The 20074-nt window shown below is 38.8% G+C and overlaps 1 protein-coding gene across 7 annotated transcripts in view; it reads right to left on the bottom strand.

Annotated features, from left to right (window-relative positions):
- Positions 1-236: 236 nt before the first annotated feature.
- The window catches only part of LOC108967441 (tyrosine-protein kinase Src64B), a 68783-nt gene continuing 48945 nt past the window's right edge, over positions 237-20074 (bottom strand). For 6 of the 7 annotated variants that reach the window (XM_018930849.1, XM_018930852.1, XM_018930853.1 and 3 more), the window contains 5 exons: positions 7258-9113; positions 2268-2487; positions 1917-2170; positions 1371-1678; positions 237-1298 (listed from right to left, as the gene is read on the bottom strand). In XM_018930849.1, coding sequence (XP_018786394.1) covers positions 684-1298; positions 1371-1678; positions 1917-2170; positions 2268-2487; positions 7258-7489 — 1629 coding nt within the window. In that variant the 5' untranslated portion in view covers positions 7490-9113 and the 3' untranslated portion in view covers positions 237-683. The remainder of the gene's footprint in view (positions 1299-1370; positions 1679-1916; positions 2171-2267; positions 2488-7257; positions 9114-20074) is intronic. The other variant, XR_001993260.1, reaches the window with a different exon arrangement.

Raw genomic sequence — 20074 nt, 5'->3', positions numbered from 1 at the left:
CTCGATAAATGCATGGAGAGATTTTTTGTTGTAATTTTTTTTTTTGCAAGATTTTTACGGATTTTCATTCGTTTTTCTTGCTATTGACTGACTATTAGATATTTTATTGTTGTGGTTTTTTTTTTGTATTTGTTAAATGCTTCTCTTATATAGCACAATTCATTTGCCATAAGCTTAAAATTACATAAATACCTCTATATAAATTATAAAAGATTTCGCTTATCAAGTGTAAAATATTTTTTTCTTCTTTTTTGTTTTTATGCTATCATAAACGTACGCATATATCATACGCGTACCATGTGTTATGTATATAATGTAGAATAGCTTTTAGTATGTAGCAGTTTTTTGCGAATGTAAAAATTCTTCTTCTTCAAGTGGTACATCCCACTGGCCCCATACATGGCAGCGCCAAACGATTGCGTATGTGCACCTTGATGCTGCTGCTTTGCGTTTACGCTGCAGCAGTTACAACTTTTGCCATTGAAAAGTTATCTGTTTGTTTTTGTTTTCTGTAATGTAGATACGTTTGTTTTTGTTTAGACGACTCACTTCTCAATTGAATTAAAAAGGCTTACAATTAAATCTAGTTAATTTATGTATGTTTGTATATATGTATGTGTATGTATGTATATCGCACTGGCAATAACGCTGTACCACTCGCGGCATTTCGAGTGCTACGCTACTTAATCCTGCACCTCCCGATAGGGCACCTCCGACGTCACGGTGAACGATTCGAAGTAGTGATTCAAGAATTCGAATGTTGGCCGTTTCTCCGGCACCGCATCCCAACATTGTAATAGTAGATGATAAATATTATCGGGGAAATAGTGATTAGTTGGTTTCGGCATGCGGAAGCCACGTTCGATATTCTCAATGACCTCTCGACTATGCATGCCCGGATATGGCACTTGTCCGTAGGTGAAGAGTTCCATTAGTAGAATACCATAAGACCAGACATCGGATTTGATGGAAAATTTGCCATAGATTATCGCCTCGGGTGCAGTCCATTTGACAGGGAAGCGCGATCCCTGTTTGGGGCAGTATTCATCGTCGGCGATAACGCGCGCCAAACCGAAATCACAAATTTTGGCAACATTATTCTCGCCGATCAGCACATTGCGTGCGGCCAGATCACGATGTATCAATTGTTTTGATTCGAGATATTCCATGCCGGATGCCACCTGCGTGGCTATGTAAATAAGATCTTCAAAGTGCAAATAGCGACCGTCGCCTTCGCGAAGAAAGTCCAACAAACTGCCTTTGGACATGTACTCCTGCACAATGTAGATGGGCTCCTCCTGCGCAATAAAAAAAAAAAACCACGATAAATTCAATCAAGAATTCCACAAAACTTGTATGATTGTACTCACCTGCGAGCAGACGGCATACAATGCCACCAGGCGATTGTGGCGGAACTTCTTCATAATGGCTGCCTCTTGTAGGAACGCCTGCGTCGACATCGTGCCTTCGCGCAGCGTTTTCACGGCGACGTCGATATTGTTGCGCCACTTGCCGTAGAACACCTCACCGAAGTTGCCGCGTCCCAATTTGCGTATCAATTGAATTTCGGAGCGCGGTATCTCGTACTTGTCACGCAATTCCGGTCCCAGGTCCCACATTTGCGGCTGTGGCTTCGGACACGGACGCGACAGTATGTGGCAAAGGCCAAGTGCATTTTCTGCGGAAATTAATAGCAAATGAATATACAGCAATCCAAATGAAGCGCGCAAATAACTACAGTAGCGGCCAGAAAATGGTGACCAGCAATTAAAATATTAAATTTGAAATTTTTGCTGAGAGCTTTCATTATCGAATTCCATTTCACCTTGAAAATCGTTTTTTATATTTTCTGTTTGGCACCATAAACTCGCCGCTACTGTATTAACAATTGCGTGTGCATGAAATTAACAACTTACTACTGTAGGCCATCACCAGCGCCTGCAACGAGGGGAAAGTCTGATTTGTGGCAATGTAGTAGCCACCATTGTCGAGCGGCTTGATGCGATAATGTTTCACATGGTAGCCACGGCCATCCTCCCAATCCTTCACCGACAACGAATATCCGTTGGGATTGTGTTCCGACGGACGCACCAGGAATGTACCGCGCGGATTCTCCTCCGCCAACAAAAGCTTATCGGCCTCTTTGCGTAGCACATTTTCAAAGAACCAACTAAAAGAAGGCGGAGCGGAGAGCGTAGGAATATATGTTTATTAAATCAGCAACACATGGAAAATCATATAAAATATGTGTATGTATGTGTACTTACTCTTCACTGTTCACGCTGCGCTCCTCGGCGACAAAGTTTAGGGGTATCAAACCCTCCTGACGTGTGCTCAAATTGACTACACGCCACCAATCGGACTCGGTGTCGTCGATTACTTCCATCCGGTCGCCCTTCATGAAGCTCAAGTCAGACTCATCGCGCGACTTGTAATCGTATAGGGCGACAACGACACGCCGTTTGGGCAGGCCACCTTGAACGCCAGCTGGAAATGCAGAGGGAAACAGGCAGCAGAGATGAGTGGGGGTTATGAATATATATATTTTTTGTAATTGCATTTGTTTGCTGTGGCTACATAAGGGTTGGGTTTAAATAAATTTTAATGTGTATTTGGCTGCGTCGGTGAGTGCCAAACGACGGCAGCTGGCAAAGAGCTTGAGGAAATTGGTAAAAATCGCTTGAATTTGAGGAAATTTAATAAACCAAGGAAGAAGCTACATTTTTGCTATATTTTTTTAATTACAAGAGTTCTGAACGCGCTCAAGAGTTCAGTTCAGGATTTCAGGAGCTACAATAAAACACAGATAAATAATAAACTTCGGCACAAGCAACATGCAAACTAATGCATGAATGCATGAGTGTGTGTGTGTGTGTATGTGTAAATTTAAAAACCTTTTAAAGCAACCTAAAAACGCCGCATTCTCGGTCGCGCTGCCATAATTCATTGCAACACAATCTACTAATTGAATGAAGAGCAAAAAAAAAAAATATATATATAAGTAAATAACTGTAAAATGTAAGCCAGCAACAGCAAGGGGAGATGAGATGCAAAATTAATGAATAACGGTAGGTACCGTAATGCCAACTTTTTCCAAGTGCACTTACTGTCGCTAATTGTATTGCACTAGATATTTACTGGCTGTTCGTGTGTTTTTTTGGTCAATCATACTTTTTGGTGTTAAGCGCGCAATGTGTGCATGTATGAGTGTATGTGTGTGCGAAGTAAAATGTTGAGAAGCAACGTTGTCTGTTTGTGACTGTGTAAATGGAAATGTAAATAATTGCCTGCCGACCAGTTGGCAGCTTAGCTTTTTTAGCAAGGAGCCTTGGCCTCGGCGTGCATTCCGTGAACTCACACAAACACACACACAGTCGCTCGAAAAATATACAAAACGCTTACAGATGCACATATCAGCGCATAGGCAACATGCCACACGCACTAGCGCGCCGCTGCTGGCACACATGTGGCGAGGCGAGCGTATCAAGTGGCATTTGCTACAAGTGCTGCACAGCGAAAATCAGCTTTGTTCTGCGCCTTTCAACTTTGGCCTGCAAATGGAATTTGCTCAAGCTGGCTTGTAATGCTCTCGCAAGCCTCAATAATGAAGACACAGCAATCACAGCTGCTGCTGCTGCTGCCGCATGCACTTCGCCACGTTGCAGCGCCAGTGAATGCCGCAGTTGCGGGGTCTCGGTCTCAGCGTTCAATGCGCAGCTGTGTTATGCGGTCGCAAGGTTCAGCGCAGCAGCAGCCGCTAGGGCGGGCGTGTGCCAGAGGGCAAGTTTCAATGTTGCTGCTGCTCAAGCGCACTACAAACACACATACATACATCACAGTAAGTTTTTTAGGCACAGTAGCGCGCAAATATATGTAATATGTTCATATACAACATCTAATGCATCTTAGTCTCCTCTTGTGTAATAAAACCAAGGATTTTTATTATTTGCGGGCAGAGATATTATTCTTACAAAAATAATTGCCTACATTTGGGCGCCCATTGAAATTCAATCCATTTATAAATTTCAAAACGACCTCAGTCCGTATTGACCGATTTGTACGGAGTCAATAGAAGACTCTGAGCACGTGTTCTTCCAATGTCCTCGGTTTCTAGACATAAGGGAAAAGTTAGAAACAGCACTAGGTGGTAGTTTAACGGTGGAAAGTTTGACTGCACTTATGTGTCAGTCCTCTGAGAAGTGGAAAGCTGTTCGCGAAGCGGCAACTTCCATCATGACAATATTAAGACAGATACAGCAGAATAGGCGTCAGTTTGTCTGTGCTATAGAGGAGACGTAAAATGTCTTGTCACTCCCATGAAGTAATACCTTATCTGGTGGTTCCGTGGGAGAGTATTGAGTTCGGAGTAGGTTAGGTTTAGCGGATTAAAGTCCCGCACTCAGGCTTTCGATGCTTCCTCCTATTATAAAAAAAAAATAAAAATAAAAAAATAAAGATAAAAAAATTCAATCCAATTAATTATGTATTTCTAGAACTCAAAATAATGTATATAGATTGGCACTAAAATTTTAAAAAAGAAATGGATGACAAATATAGGGTAAAAGCGTTATTACCGATAGGAAGTGTGAGTCCCAGTACCTTAATACTATCCTTAAAATTAACACACTCGTAAAAATATGTTTCCTGTGCATATAAACAATTACTAATTAAGAGATTCGTTGAATTAAACAAAATATCATCAATCAATCAATCAACCGCCGATCAACAAAAAAAGTAGTTTTTTCGGTTCTGTTGTCATGCTCAAATTCTGATTCTATACAAATATTAAAATTTTTATTTTTATTCCCAAAAGTTTGCTTTTACCCGGAACGAATGAAGTTGATTTGACCATACGAACATTTAAGAATCACGAAAAAAAGTTTTACTAAAACAATTTTAATCAATTAATTAATGTAGAAAGCATTTTCAGTGTGAAAAAGTCTTGTAATTTATTTTTAGTGTTGGAAAAACTAAAATTTTAAATACAGAAGCCAGATCCAAAAATCGTGTCAACCGGTGTTTTCGTGAAACACGAAGCGCTTTAATTCTGCCCAACACTGTGCATACAAGCACCTACCAGTTTACAACTATAAATATTTAATTATTCAACCGCGTTAAGTCGTACTTAAGCGTTGTTGAACTCAAGCCAAGCGAAAAGAAAAGTCGCCGTTTTTATGGCGTTACCGCTAGGCGTTCATGTATATACAAATATACTAATGTAATTTAGAGTGGTGTAAGTAAGTAGCATGAAAACATGTGGCAATGCAGAATGCAGGAATTTCGGATCTAATTCAAAAATAAAAGCTTTCCTTTTCATGGCTTTTTGAACAAGTTTACTAAAATATAAATCACAGGGAGTTTGAAAATTAGATTATTTTCATTCAAAAGTTTGAACATTACTTCCGTCCTTTCGCTCATCATTCGTAGCGGAAGTTTTCTGACAACTTCAATTCCTCAAATGGAGCTTATATCTCAGTAACATTAAGTCTTGCGTTGGCCTCAGTTTCTAACCCGATTCTACACTAAGTTTTATGTAACGCTACTGATATCGCGTGATATCTATAAAAAAAAAATCTCAATAGGTCAAAAAATTATCGAGAAGCGGCGAAAGTAACGAGTCAAAGTAGAGGTACTTTTTTCAATACCCTTTCTGATAGATCGTGCGTGAGTCGTGTCAAGCTGTCACGATACTTTTGTTCAGTATTGTTTCGTATTTCATTACTGAAAGACTTACACCTGAATAACACGTTAACAAATCGTTCAACTTTATTACGAAAATGCAGATTCTGTAAATAAGCCCGTTTCACTCAACTTATGGTCAATGTAATCGGCCTACTGAGCGAACTATTCGTAATACCATCACCCAGCATGCAGTGAAGAAAATATAGCACCCATAGCTGAGGGTATATACGAAGACAATGGAAAATCGATTCGACACCGCTCGCAACAGCTCGGACTGACGTATGAATCGACTTGGCATATTTTACGTCCAGATCTTAAATTGAAATCATACAAAATACAGCTTGTGCAAGAAGTGATGCCGTAAAATTACCACATTTGGGACGAAAAACCTGAAGAGATTCAAGAGCTGCCATTTTGAAATGGACCACTCTTTTTATATTAGGTTGTCAAAAAAGTCTTGCGGTATTTTCGCTAGTTGGCGCTGAGAGCGCGTAGTTCTAGTTTTATTCGTCGCATCGGGTCATGTTATACCCTTTTGGAAAGCTCATTTCACGCGCTAACCCGTGTTTGATTGATTGTCGTTTCCTTTAAGTCGTTCGTGAGTTATAGCGTCGCAAACATGGAGCAAAATAAAGAGAAAATTCGGCATATTTTACAGTACTACTACGATAAAGGCAAAAATGCATCTCAAGCCGCGAATAAAATGTGTGTAGTTTAAGGACCCGATACAGTTTCCATTTCCACCGCACAACGATGGTTTCAACGTTTTCGTTCTGTTGTAGAGGTGATCGAAGATGTGCCACGCCCCGAAAGAGACCGGCTGCTACTATAGCCGTAGCATCAGTCAAGAGTAAAAAAATACCGCAAGACTTTTTTGACAATCTATTACCATACTAGTACTAAGGATATGTTTAGTATTATCGATGCAAAGAAATTGTTATACATCATTTAACAAAATTTTAACATAACATTTTGAAAGTGAGCTAATCAATAGAGAGGATATTTAAAACAAATTTATTTCATGTAAGTGCCTCAAAATTGATAGCAAGATAATTTTGTATCACTAAGTGCTTGAAGACAAAAGAAGCGTTTTGTTATGTACATAACCTCAATGTACCGCATTCATCGCAAAGTTCAAAACTCACTAGATATTAGCAACCAACATTCCCACACATACATATATGTTTACATTTGTGTGTCAGAATTAAAATTTAATTAATGAATATTCTCAAAAATGTTTCGCACTCACTCAATGAGCTTCGAGCTTACCCTGATTAACAAATAAATATGGATTACCAGCAATAAAATATTAAAACGAGCGACCTTCACACAAATATGCACAAGCGGTGATTTACCATATTGATTCACATACACACACACACATAATTATATACATATATATAAAGTTATATATGTTTACAGTTATAACTGCTGGGCAAATGAGTCTGTCAAGTCACTGGGTTTCCCAAATGCCTACTGCGCGTTGCAAACTTAATAATTAACCCAGGACACACACATACACATACACAACTACAGGCGCATATATTTCACCCAGAAACGGATGTGAGTACTTACTTGGCGTTGTACGCGGGCGTATTATGTCTGCGCCGCCCTTGGCGCCAATTTTGAGCGGCCCACGATTCGGGTCGGGCGTGTAACGGGAGTCCAGCGAGCCGCCATTGTTATGCTTTTGCCCGCTATTATTTATATGCGTTTGACCGAATGTGTAATCTGATTTTTTATAGCCACTCGGGTAGGCAAGTGCCAACTCCTGATCCTGTCGTTTGCTGCAACATTTATTGCCCATTTTGTTTGCGTCTGCTTGCCACTGCTGGCTACTGGCCACAACCAACACGCTTAGCCTGCCGGCCGCTGCTACGCTCACTCGCTTTGTGTTATGAATAAAATTGGCTTATCCGCCAGCTCGCAACGCTGTGGCACTCTATTTTATGTAACAACAAAAACAACAAGGCGTTGACTAATGAAAAAGTCACTTTGCTAAGTTCAGTTTTGAATATTTTTTGTTGCACCAAATTTGATTATTCGCGAGCGCACCGCGTTTAAATGCTTTCACCACCGTCGTGTTGCAGTGAGCAGAGGCACGGTTGCAATTTGATTTGTCCCGTTATTTATTGGCGCTAAGTTCAGCGTTTTTATTCGTGTTTTTTTTTTTGTTTTTTTTTGCGGGGCTTTACTGACTAAACGTCGTTGTCAATGCGAATGCTATCATATGCGTTGTAGTTGTTGTTCTTGTAGTTTTTCAATTATTCGTGTTTTTAAAAAATGCTGCAATTCTTGTTTGTTTTTGGCAATGTTAGTTGTTGGTTTTTGGTTTGTCAAATTCGCTTTGAGTTGTTGCAATTTTTGCTGTGTTGTTGTTGTTTTTTCGTCGCTTTATTTGCTTTGTTTTAATTGAAGTTCGACATTATCGCGCGTTTCTTGCTTTAACGTGGAGTTCTGTTTTGATTTCGAGATCATTTGTTGCATGCGTACGAGTGTTATTGTTGTTGTTGTAGTTTTGTGAACATTCGTTTAAATTTCTATTCAATTGAAATGTTTAATTAATTTAATAAACTATCAGTCAAGTTTTTTGTTTTTGAAATTTTGTTTTTCATTAAAATATTTACGATTTAAAAGTGAAAAAAGTGGAGGGCTTTAAATTTGAAAAGCTACGGATACAGTTAGTTGTTGGCGCCTACTAACTACTACCGCTAAGTACTACAGCAGTGGCTACTCGCTGCACTAGAGACGGGTTGTCCTTTTGATTACAGTTTATATGTATTTGCGGTGAACTAGTAGTTGTGACTGGGACACGTGACACACCGGTTTGGGACACACTGTTGCACTTAATACGCTTTTGTGTTACAGTTATATCGGCGTTGTCGCTTCTAGTATTAGTTAGTGATTAGCACGCACGGTTTTATGTAGTTTATTAATGTGTAGTATTTAGGTTGTTGTTGGATGTGTTGTGTTGTTTTTTTAGTGGCACTGGCGCTTGTGACGAGTCGCTTGTTCCTCTGTGCCGTCGTACCGTTGCACTCTGCTGTGCGTGCAGTGCTCACAAGCACCTTTGTAGTAGTACTGCGGGTACTRCGGATTTGTTGCTTSCACGTTCGTTCGTTTTGTTTTCTTCTTTCGCCTGTGTTTGTGTTTGCTTAGTGTTGCCTTTGGCTTCGTAATCGTGTTCGGTTACGCCACGGCGACCTTTATGTCGTCGTACTCGTTCTCGTCCTCGTCGGCGGCGTCGGCAATTTCGTTTGTGTTGCAGTCATGTGTTATTCTTTGCTCTTTTGTTTATATATTGTTTGATTTTCTTTGACGTTATGCTCATTGCTGTACGACGGTATTTCCCTTGACCCTAAGGATTGACTTTTTTAGTTGCTCTAACGGCTGCTACCACTGTTATTGTTGCTGCTGCTCAAGTTGAGTATCTGTAACGAGAAAAAAGTTATAAATATATTTTAGTATGTTTACTAAGAAACGTAAAAGACGGGTTCAATATTTGTGTGTGTTTGTTTGAAGAACACTTCAAAGAAAATATACCTCAAAACAATGACGCTTCAAGTGAAATGTCAATGTGTGGCATGTCATGTGACATTTCTAGATATGAAAGCGTTGATGTTCTATGTTGCTTGAAGTGACAGTTTGTTTATTTTAAAAAGTTGAGAGTGCCTTTGCGCTTCAATGAAAGGTTTGAGAATTTTCGTGTATAATTTACGCTAAAAAATGTAGCGACTTCCAGTGGCTCAACTCGTTTCGAAACTTTAGAATATATCACAGGATTCAGATCACGATAAATAAACATTATGAAACTCTAACTTTCTATAACCCCAAAATTAATTTAAGATCTTTCAATGTATTCAGGTTTCTCACGTTTTCCTTCTTCTTTTTTTAATGTTTTCAATTTGCTTTTCCAGTTAATATTTGGTTGCAAACTCATTACTGTAATACACGGCTTGACTTTGGAATGTGATTCAATTCTTGTTTAATTTTTTCGTTTATTCCCTGATAATATTCAACTTAATTGGATCGAACTCTTTTGTTCAAATGTCTTCAAAGATTTTCGATTGAGTTTAAGGGGTCAGTAGGGTAATCTTTCTTCATTTTTTTTTATATTGTCTGTTCTCTTCTACCTTTTGGAATTAATGTAGAAACCCAGCTTACGATTGGAAGGTTTAAGTAAAAAAAACATGGGGAAAATTAAAAACAAAAACGTTAATTWCTTTTTTTTATTTATGAACATTTTTTCATGATTCTAGTAGGAACGAAACGATAACCATTTACGTACTTTTTAAGAATAAATTGGGTTTCTGTGTTTCCGATGATCCAAACATGAGAAATCATGTCCGCCAGAGACGCATCTCATTCACCCAGCCATTTCTCCGACAGGTGTCATCAAAAAATTCCGAAAAAAATTGTTTATACACTCCACGATATACCTCATGATATGGGAAAAAAGTTCTATTGTACAATAAAAATTTATATGAAAAAAAGTCAAAAAAACAGGCCAGATACCCTGCTGACCTTTAAGTCCGTTCTGCATAAAGGTCAGTCTAATAGAGCCACCATGTTTTCCTGAAACCATTGCCTTGTACCACGTGCAGTATGTTTCTGGTCGTTATCTTGCTGGTAAATAGGCCCAACACCTAGCCACGGCATGGCACCCCAAATCATAATATAGCTGCCAACATGCTTTAAAGTTCGCCTAGTGTATTTGGGGTCCAACTATTTGCGTCGAGGCAAGAATCAGAAAATAATACTATTTTCCACTGTTTTGCTGTCCAATGGCGGGCGGTATTTCTTTGCAAGCTCTCACCGGCTCCTTCGATCGCATTCAGAGGGTATTGATTTCTTCCTTGATACTCAACATTTTTCCAAAAACCGCAACTCTAATCTTATTTGCTGTCTTATGGGGATCCCTGTTTGACACGCAGATAATTAACTTGTCGATTGCCGACCTCTCTTCTTTCTTGGAACTTATTTTGTTGCTTTACTCTTGTTGAAAAACCTAAATGCATATGGCAAAAGCCTCAACTGTTTCAGAATTTGGGGATTTCAAATTTGTTGATAGCTAAATCTGATCATACTTTCATAGAAGAGAAGTTAAAATAAATTCTATAACGGTGCATTGACTTACGGTTTACTTCCAATTCCAGACTAAGTAAATATTTTTTGAATTGCAAAAATCACGTTTCACTTTAAGAATTATATAACTGAAATATAATATAGGGTAGAGTACTAACTATTTAACTAGGGAAAGAGCATGCTTACAATAAGTACATTTACATCAAACAAGGCTTACATAAACGCGAGAAGTCTTGGAAACCATTAGCGAGGTTGCTTTGTCTCATAGAAATTATCACACAACATTGGTTGGGCATTAACAGATCACTAAATATGACCTTGAACATGTAAAAACATTTATCAGATCAAGTTATTTCGAGAGTGCCGCGTGTTTAGTAAATAAAAATATTTCTTGCTTTACCGACAAAAGAGAAGCATTTTTTGGGAGGAAAGGACGTGTACGTGTGTAAAGTTTTAGACGATAGCTCAAAAACTGTAGAACAAGTTGGTATATATACCACTGACCAAGACTAAACCGACTCAACTCATCATGCTGATCATATATATATATATATATTTTATAGGGTCTGCAACGTTTCAGTTTAAAAATTTTTTGGCAAACTTAATATACTCCGTTTAAGAAAAAAACCTTATTTCTAAAATTCGAATATTCGATTGCAGAAACAATTATTTTATTTGCTGCGCATTGTCCCTTCTCCATCCTATTTAGAAAATTCTGCATCATTTGTTTCGCTTCACACAAAACTCCAAAAGCTTACTTACAACTGCGGTTGGCAATAAATTTGAGCACACTCGGGTATTTGCAGATTTATTTGCGCAAACCAAAAAATGAATATGAGWAAATACGACAAGCGAAGAAAGCCTTCAACTAAAGCAGAAACGTGTGATAACATTAATAGGCGAACCACAAGTCATTCGCCCGCATAAACAMGAGCGCCAAGTTCAAGCRCAGCAAGAAGACCGGCCAATGACTTTAGCGGCCACGCAGCATCCCAGAAACTTGGCTACCGGCTGCACGCGACTCTCGGCCCACTACCCACCGCACTCCGGTTTGTTGGTTGTTGGCTGTTGGCCGGCGTTCACCTTCTTCGTTCATTTATAGCCGATTTCGTCTGTGAAATGTCCTTTCGTGATTTTGGCAATTTATTTCCATTCAACTGCAGAGAATGCGCACAAAGTCTTTGACCGACTGCGCTGAACTTGTCTATGGCAACACATTTGTTGTTGCTGCGACGATGGCTTTGARCGATGGAGGCGCTGGAGTGCAGTGCTCTACAAATCGGCGACCGTTGTCTGGCARTCAGCGTCAAATTGCAGCATAAACACTTGCAGATGTTCATCTACTGGTTGCCTGATGTTGTTGTTGCGGTCTTTACTTTTGTTATTGTCCACAGGGAGAGAAGACAATGACATTGAAGAACCCTCGATATCCATCCTTCCACCTGCCTAATGCAGCTCCCTATTACTATTAGCACACTTATAGCTCTTTAACGGATCAGGCATGTGTGTGTGTGTCTGTGTGTGTGAGGAGTCAAGGGTTGATTATCGCCTGTTGCCATTAATAGCATTCAATTGGTTAATTGAGGGATTGTGTAAATTGCAATTTGTGCCTCGATAATATCCTAGACGTGAACGAGAAGGGCAGCATAAAAACAATAACAACAATGGCAGAGCAGCTCAGGCCAAATTGTTACTTTACAAATAGATYTCRATCGATTGTATTGAGTGTAATTAAGCGGGCTTACTTAGCTGCAACTGGCAAGAAGCGCTCGAATTGCGGCGCCTGTGGTTGTTGCAGCAAATTTAATGTGAAACATCTGTCTGGACTCGTACGACGAGCTGACTAGGCGTCCGCTTCACTTCCCCCTCTATGAGCGCATATGACCGAGCAGTATGTCAAAGAGCAAGGKCCATGTGTGTGTCAGCAGCAGAAACTAAATTTGCTGTCAAAGAGACCCGAAACAAAAAGCACAAAATSGCCATTCAGCTGAATGAAGTCCGAGCGGCCCCTGGACTTTTGGATACAAAGCGTTGACAAATGAAAACCGCACAGTCAAACGAAAAATCGAAAGCAAGGAAACTTGCTGAAAGGAAATCCGATTGCATTTCAATTTTATTTTGATTTTCATATTTTTTACTATTCCTTTTTTCAGTTAGCATTGTGCAGTGAGCTGGAAATCGAGGCATGGGCAGATCATAAAGGATTAAAAGCGATACTCAGTTTTTTGGTGTTATTTAGCAGTTGAAGTGGTGAAATGACTTGAATGCAAAAATATATGAATGTATATGAAGTATAGTAGAATTTAAAAACCGTACAAAAAGTGATGATTAATTACAAACATACATATATAGGACGCTAAGAGTTCAATGTGATTTTTACAAACAAGCATTCCCTTATAACTACTTTTTATAAAAGTATCTGTGGTTTTCCTAATATCCCAATTCTATTCTTTGAATGGCAATGTTACTTTTACGGAGATATTCGACTCTAAATACCCCAAGAACCGAGAATTTAAAATGTGGAAATAAAAGCACAATACTCATACAATATTGAATATATTCTGGTGCCACTAATGGCTATAGGTGTCTCACTAGAGCCACATGACGTACTTGCAATAACGGTTTGTGCATAGCAWCAACAACAAATCTTGGTCTACGTGTTCGATTGAATTGAGAAAACCAACGATAAGCACAGAAGAACACCCTTTGATGGAACTTCGTCGTCAAAAATTGATTTAGGGTAAAAATGCACAGTAGCTGATTAATCGACGACGGAAATAATCACGCGAAAATATTCTCAATTTAATTAGATTCTTTGCTCCAGATGAATATTTTAGGTTACTGTAAACACCACAAATAGCGCGCATACTTCAATATTTTCTGAGTATATATAAGATCAMAATTGTCGAACTTTACGATAACGTTTTGAGTTGCCAGATTGCATTACTAGAATTGTCAAATATCAAAATATATAAGGCAGGCCTGACTTTTTATTACTAATTAAAGTTGTCTATGATAAAGTGATTTAATTCGAGTGAGGATGTATGTAATTAAATAGAGTAAATAAACTTAAACAATTATGAGACGTTTTCTAACCTCAAAAACTTTAATGCAAAGTGATGCAACAACAACAACAYTAATTTTCCAAAGCAAAAACATATTATGGGACAATGCAAATGTTTTCGACTTCAGATCACATAATTTTTGCTGCTCGTAATTTTTTCAATTGCCTGTTTCCCGTTACATTTGTGCATGTTCAAGGTTTCCYCCTTTGCATCCTTAAAGTGTTGTTTACATACCAAATTTTTACGTTGGTTACAGTTACTTGCGGTTTTGCTTGCACTTCAACCCTGKTTTATGTTTGATAGACCAACAATCACAACAACAGCAAGAATCACTTGAACTACGACGATGTCGAAATGACGAAAGGACAAAGGGACGAGTGAGAGCATGCGTCTGCCGCTACTYAAAAAGTCGACACCGCGTCCGCTTCCGGTGACGCCACTCCAGCCAAACAAGCTACGAAGCAGGCTCACAGGCCGCCAGAGCAGGCAGAGGCCAAAGAAACAAACAGACTGTGAACGCCAGACAGTCGTTCACCTTTAAGAGTCACGTGTTATCGATTAGTTTGAAATATGTAATGTGAACACAAGCATACGCACACACATGCGTGTGTACAAGAACTCACATATATATATATGCATATATATATATATATGCACAGAAGACGCTCGTAGGCATAAGAAAGCGGATAATTGCAGGGAAATCCACCAGCGCATGCATGTGGCATGTGTGTGTGGTGTGGCAGTGTATGTTGAACACAATTATACACGAATTATGCTCGCTTTCGCGCGCTGGCAGCAACGGAAYACTCGCGGTGGTGTAATAAAACACTTCCAAACTCTAGTCTGCCCGTTCCCGGAATTCGTTGCACAAAAACTCTCGGTCTTTCTCTKGCATATGCGTCTAGTATGTACATAAATATGTTTGTGTATTGCTGTTGTAAATCTCAAGAGCGACGCGTGGCTTGCCGAGTTAGCAAGATGTATGGAAACGCTCAAGAGTATGTTTGGGTATGTGTGTACAGGTATTAAATCTCAAATGGGCTCCACATACGGTAGCCAGGCTTAATGTAAACAAACAGCGCATGTGTCTATCAAAGGGAATGTGCGACGGTGGAGATTTCGTTGAAGAATGAAGTTTAATGTTGTGTATGTTTGCATTTTTACGACGCATACCGTTAAGCACGAATGGCGCACGAACTCTTGCCACACMMACTCACCAAATGCTCTTTAAGGGAATTCCTTTCACCTTCGGGGTATTTGACTTTTATTGGAAATCTAGCGAAGAATGCCTCACGTCCGCTTTTGGAAAGAGCATAMAAGCTTTAATACATAACGGAATTCGTTCGTTTTTTGTCACACATGTTGCAGGCCTCGGACATGGCTATAATTTCTACTTTTTTCAATTTCATAACAATCACAACAACGCCTTTTGTTTTACAGCGCCGCATTCGGTCACGCAAAGTTAGCAAATCTGATGTCATTCATTACATTGTTAATAAGTCACGTTAAAATTGTTATTGCCGCACTATTGATTTTCGTAATTGCGATTGCGAATCTATCAAGTGTTGGTTCGCACATTCACATATTCATATGTATGTACACACAACTTATGGAGGGCTTGACGACATTCAGGAAAATTTGTGGCGCACGAGAAATAAAAGAATATGTTGTTCAACGGCAAAAAATGTTATCCAAGTAATTTCGAGGCATTCTACCGAGTTCACAGTCCTTGGCCGGATAAAAATCCGGTCTTTCCGGTTACTTAGACCCAACTAGCGTGGCAACGTTATTTGTATGTAAATGTATTTGTATTAACAGCTAAAACTTGAAGAGCGGCGAAACGAACAAACAACTGGCATGAATAACATCGATTGCTTAAACTATATAGGTTTGATACCGAGCCTTCTTGTGCAGGAACAAATTCGATGAACCCTATTTTCGGTACTATTTTCACTAAATGATGTCGTATGTCATAAATAGCACGCTCAATATTAACGTCTAAAGCTTGAAGAGAGTCTGGTTTATTGCTAAAGACCAATGACTTCAAATTATCTCAGAAGATAGGAAGGTTGCCTTTTATATTGGGTAGTCGAAAAAGTCTCTGAAGCAATTTGCTATATTTTAAAATTTTTGGATAAAAAAGGGAAGAATGCTTACGCAAGCCACCAATGAAATTTGTGAAGTTTACGGAAGCGATGTGGTATCAGTTCGAGAAGCACAATAATGGCTGTGAAAGACGCACCACGATCGTTGAAAAAGTCGATGAAATTATAGAAATTACTGACCTGGACCGTCACATAAGCAGCCATGACATCGCTAAGGAACTTAACATTCACCATCAAATGGTTTTGAACAATTTAAAAAGGGCTGGCTACAAAGCGAAGCTCGATATTTGAGTGGTATTGTCTGTGCAAAATTTAATGGACCGAATTAACATCAGCGATTCTTTGCTGAAACGAAATGAAGTCGAACCATTTCTGAATCGAATGGTAATAGGAGACGAAAAGTAGTGAGCGAACAGGATCATGGTTCAAGCGTCGTGAAGCTCAACAAATGATCGCAAAAACGGGATTGACGCCTTGGAAGCTTATGCTGAGTGTTTGATGGGATTGGAAAGGAATCATCCACTATAAGCTGCTCAAGCTTGGTCGAACAATTGATTCCACATTTTATTGTCAACAACTAATAAGATTGAAGCAAGCAAACGAAAAAACGGACAGTTCATTATAAATATAAAAAATAAGTTGAAGTTTGATTAGAAATACGAAAAGAGTTTTTCGGCTGTCAAATATTTCGGCATTTGGTAACACTAGGGCTACATTGTGAAACTCCCAATTTTATAGTGAAGTTTGACATTTTTATTGGTATGTATAGTCAGACTGTTTTGACATACGATCGCTATTTGCGTTGTTTACAGTAACTTCAAATATTCTGCTCGACCAAAAAATCGCGAATAYTTTCGCGTGAAAATGAGTTGCAACTTTCTTTTGCTTTTCACCAAGAGTGCATAGATAAGCTTTCGAACCAAAAAATCTAGAGTCACATCAATATTTTGAAGTTCCGAAAGTGCTATACAAATTAAAATATATTAGACAAGCCCAATAAAGTTTCATTACTGCAACTTCTTTCGTAGCACATTATTATTATGTAGCACATTATTATTATGTAGCACATATTGAAAAATTCTATTGTAAGTATGGGAAAAATCATACATGTACATATACGAGTATTATTCCAGTGATCGATCAGCGCAGTATAAAAAACAATTACTATTCACCCATATGTCTCTAATTTTATATRTTTTTAATATTTCAGTAAATTTACGGTTTGCAACCTGCTGCGATTTCTCATAATGAGCTGTTGCTTTGAAATAATTGAAATGAAGTAACACGACTGCTRCCGTAAGCAGAAAACGATGGGATTGTGTGATAAGAAGCGATTATTGGCACGAACTGTAGTTATCAGCGAAAGTAGAGRTAAAATAATTATTTAGCTAAATGCAATTAAATAAGTAAATAGTAAGTATACCAGTATGTAATTTGATACAAAATAGCTTTAATTAAAAAAAAAAAATCAACAGACATTTTTCCTCAGAAATTATAAAGATTCAAAGATTCGAAAARTTTTCATGAGTAAATAAGCAACGGATGAATATTTTTTACGTGGAATGTATTTATGCACGAAAAATAAACAACTTGTTCTATCTTTAATAATCTATATAAAGACTTCTAAACATAGGAATGCATTTTCATATGTTTTTTTTTCCACAGGCGACTATAACTCACATGGAAATAAAAAATAAAAATTAGTAAGAATTACTTCTAACAACTTGAATCCATTCAAAAACAATTTTTACTTTTGGTTAAATCTCCGTCCCTATGCTAGTTACTAAAAACTTCTAAATCTCCATACACTCAGTAGTCGCAGGGCAATGCTTGACGTACTATACTTGGAGAAAACTGAATGGAACAGTTTGCAGTTGTTTTCTCTTGTCTTGTTTTAATATCCCGGCTAATTTATCAGGGCATTTCTGAAAGTGTCGAAATCTTGTAGGTCAAATTTTGGACTAAACGATGCTTTCCGCCGAATATGTGATTATTTTAGGTCTCATTACTGTACATTGTGATTAATCCGGCTCACATTTCAGCATTAAGAAGATTATTTTCCCCGAATAAATGTAATCAACAATTCTCTGTCTGAGGAACCACAAAGCGGCGGTAGACTCACACCACCTCTTCGTTGCATACAAAGCTGCATTTGACAGAACGAAAAGGAGGCACTTGGCGCCCCCGTAAAGCTAAAACCGATGTTACACTGACGTCGAGCAATACCAAAAGCTCCGTCAGGATCAGGAAGAACTCCTCTGAGACGTTCGATACCAAACGAGGTTTCAGACAAGGCGACTCCTAATCGTGCGAATTCTTCAATCTAGTGCTGGAGACCACCATTGAGGAGGCACAATCTTTTCTAAGAGTGTACAGCTGCTGGCGTACGCCGTTCATATTGATATCCATGGCCTCAATAACCGCGCCGTTAGTTCTGCTTTCTTTAGACTGGATAAGAAAGCGAAGGGTATGGGTCTGGTAGTGAACGAGRGCAAAACAAAATATCTCCTGTCATCAAACAGTCGTCGCGCTTTGACTAGGCTTCCASGTCACTAACGTCATAACTTCGAAATCGTAGATAATTTCGTCTATCTTGGMACCAAAGACAATGTCAGCATCGAAATCCAACGGAGACTAACTCATGCTAACAGGTGCTACTTCGGTCTGGTTACGAACCAAGATCAAACGCTACAAGTCACTAATTATTACGGTCCTGCTATATGATGTAGAGSCATGAACGATGACAACATCTGATGAGTCGGCGATTCTAGTTTTCGAGAGAAAAGTTCTGCGGAAGATTTACGATCTTTTGCGTATTGGTACGAGACAGCGGCTACGCTGTTTAGGTCATGTCCGAATGGACGAAAACACTCCAGCTCTGAAAGTATTCGACGCAGTACCCGCCGGGGAAAGCAGAGGAAGAGCAAGACCTCCACTTCGTTGGAAAGACCAGGTCGAGAAGGATCTGGCTACACTTGGAATCTTCAATTAGCGCCAAAACGGAAGAAAGACTTGCGCGCTGTTGGAAACTCGGCTATAATCGCGCGAGCGATGTCTACGCCAATAAAGAGGAAGAAGCAGCATAAGTATTTGACACAAAATTATTATATTTTTCATAAAGTTATATTGTACAGTTAATTTTTTTTTTTAATATAACTTTTTCTGACCCTCGYTCGGAGTTTTGTGCGAATTCATTGTGCATTGTTTTTGTTGTTAGTTGCACTTATCTCCAGAATCAACGCAATTATGCAATATCATTTCACTGCCGCCATTTTGAAATGGCAGACAAACTGAGTAGTCAAGAGTGAATGATTCAATCAACTCACAGTTGCAGTACTTTCAATGTGAAATAATTGGGGTTCGGAGCGAAAAAATGCATACTTGTTTTAATAAATGAACGGTAAATTGGCTTGTTTGCCTGAACTCAGTGGGTATGTAAAGACATTTTTATTTTTACGCATGTAAAATTACTGAAATATTTTAATACACGCTGTTTTTGTGTGTTTGTACTCACACACACACTCACAGGTATATACTTTGCTGCATTAAGGGCTAAATATTAAATGAAATTTTTAATAACGATCAATTATGCTATAAACTCCGCCAGGCAGTTTTTAACCCTCATAATGTAATTTTATGAATCACAATAAAGGAAGACCTAAGCTCGGCCAGAATCAAACATGGAAGAAAAATCGTACAGGAATGAGAAAACTTCGAACAAATTTTAACAAAAAGCATTRGTGGTCCGAATCTGGGCTGAAGACGTACAAGGTACAGAAAGCTCCAGCGGGAAATGCTGTAAAGAAGGAAACGGAAAAACAAAGAGCTACAGGGCAGGAATTTTATACAGCCGATTTTTGAGGAAATATTGCTGGAAAATTCAAAGCCAGACGGACAATTTTTTCGACTCAGTTCTTACTTACATAGGCGTAATAAAGCTGACGGGAGGAACAAAAATGTTCAGTATATTGGAACTGGAATCTCSAGCTTSAATTTCAGGTTTTCYWTCGGCCSACAAACTACACCAAACCGCTGTTTTTCAAGCTGAAATAGCAGCTCTTGTATTTCTTTAGGTTGCTTTTAGTCCCAAATACGGCAATTTTACCTTTCAAGAGCCCATAGAGCGTGGCAATATCA

Source organism: Bactrocera latifrons, unplaced genomic scaffold (genome assembly GCF_001853355.1).
Source record: "Bactrocera latifrons isolate USDA-ARS-PBARC rearing strain unplaced genomic scaffold, ASM185335v1 scaffold_188, whole genome shotgun sequence".
Lineage (NCBI taxonomy): Eukaryota > Metazoa > Arthropoda > Insecta > Diptera > Tephritidae > Bactrocera > Bactrocera latifrons.
Note: the sequence above shows the minus strand (reverse complement) of the source record. Positions and strands in the feature narration are given on the sequence as shown.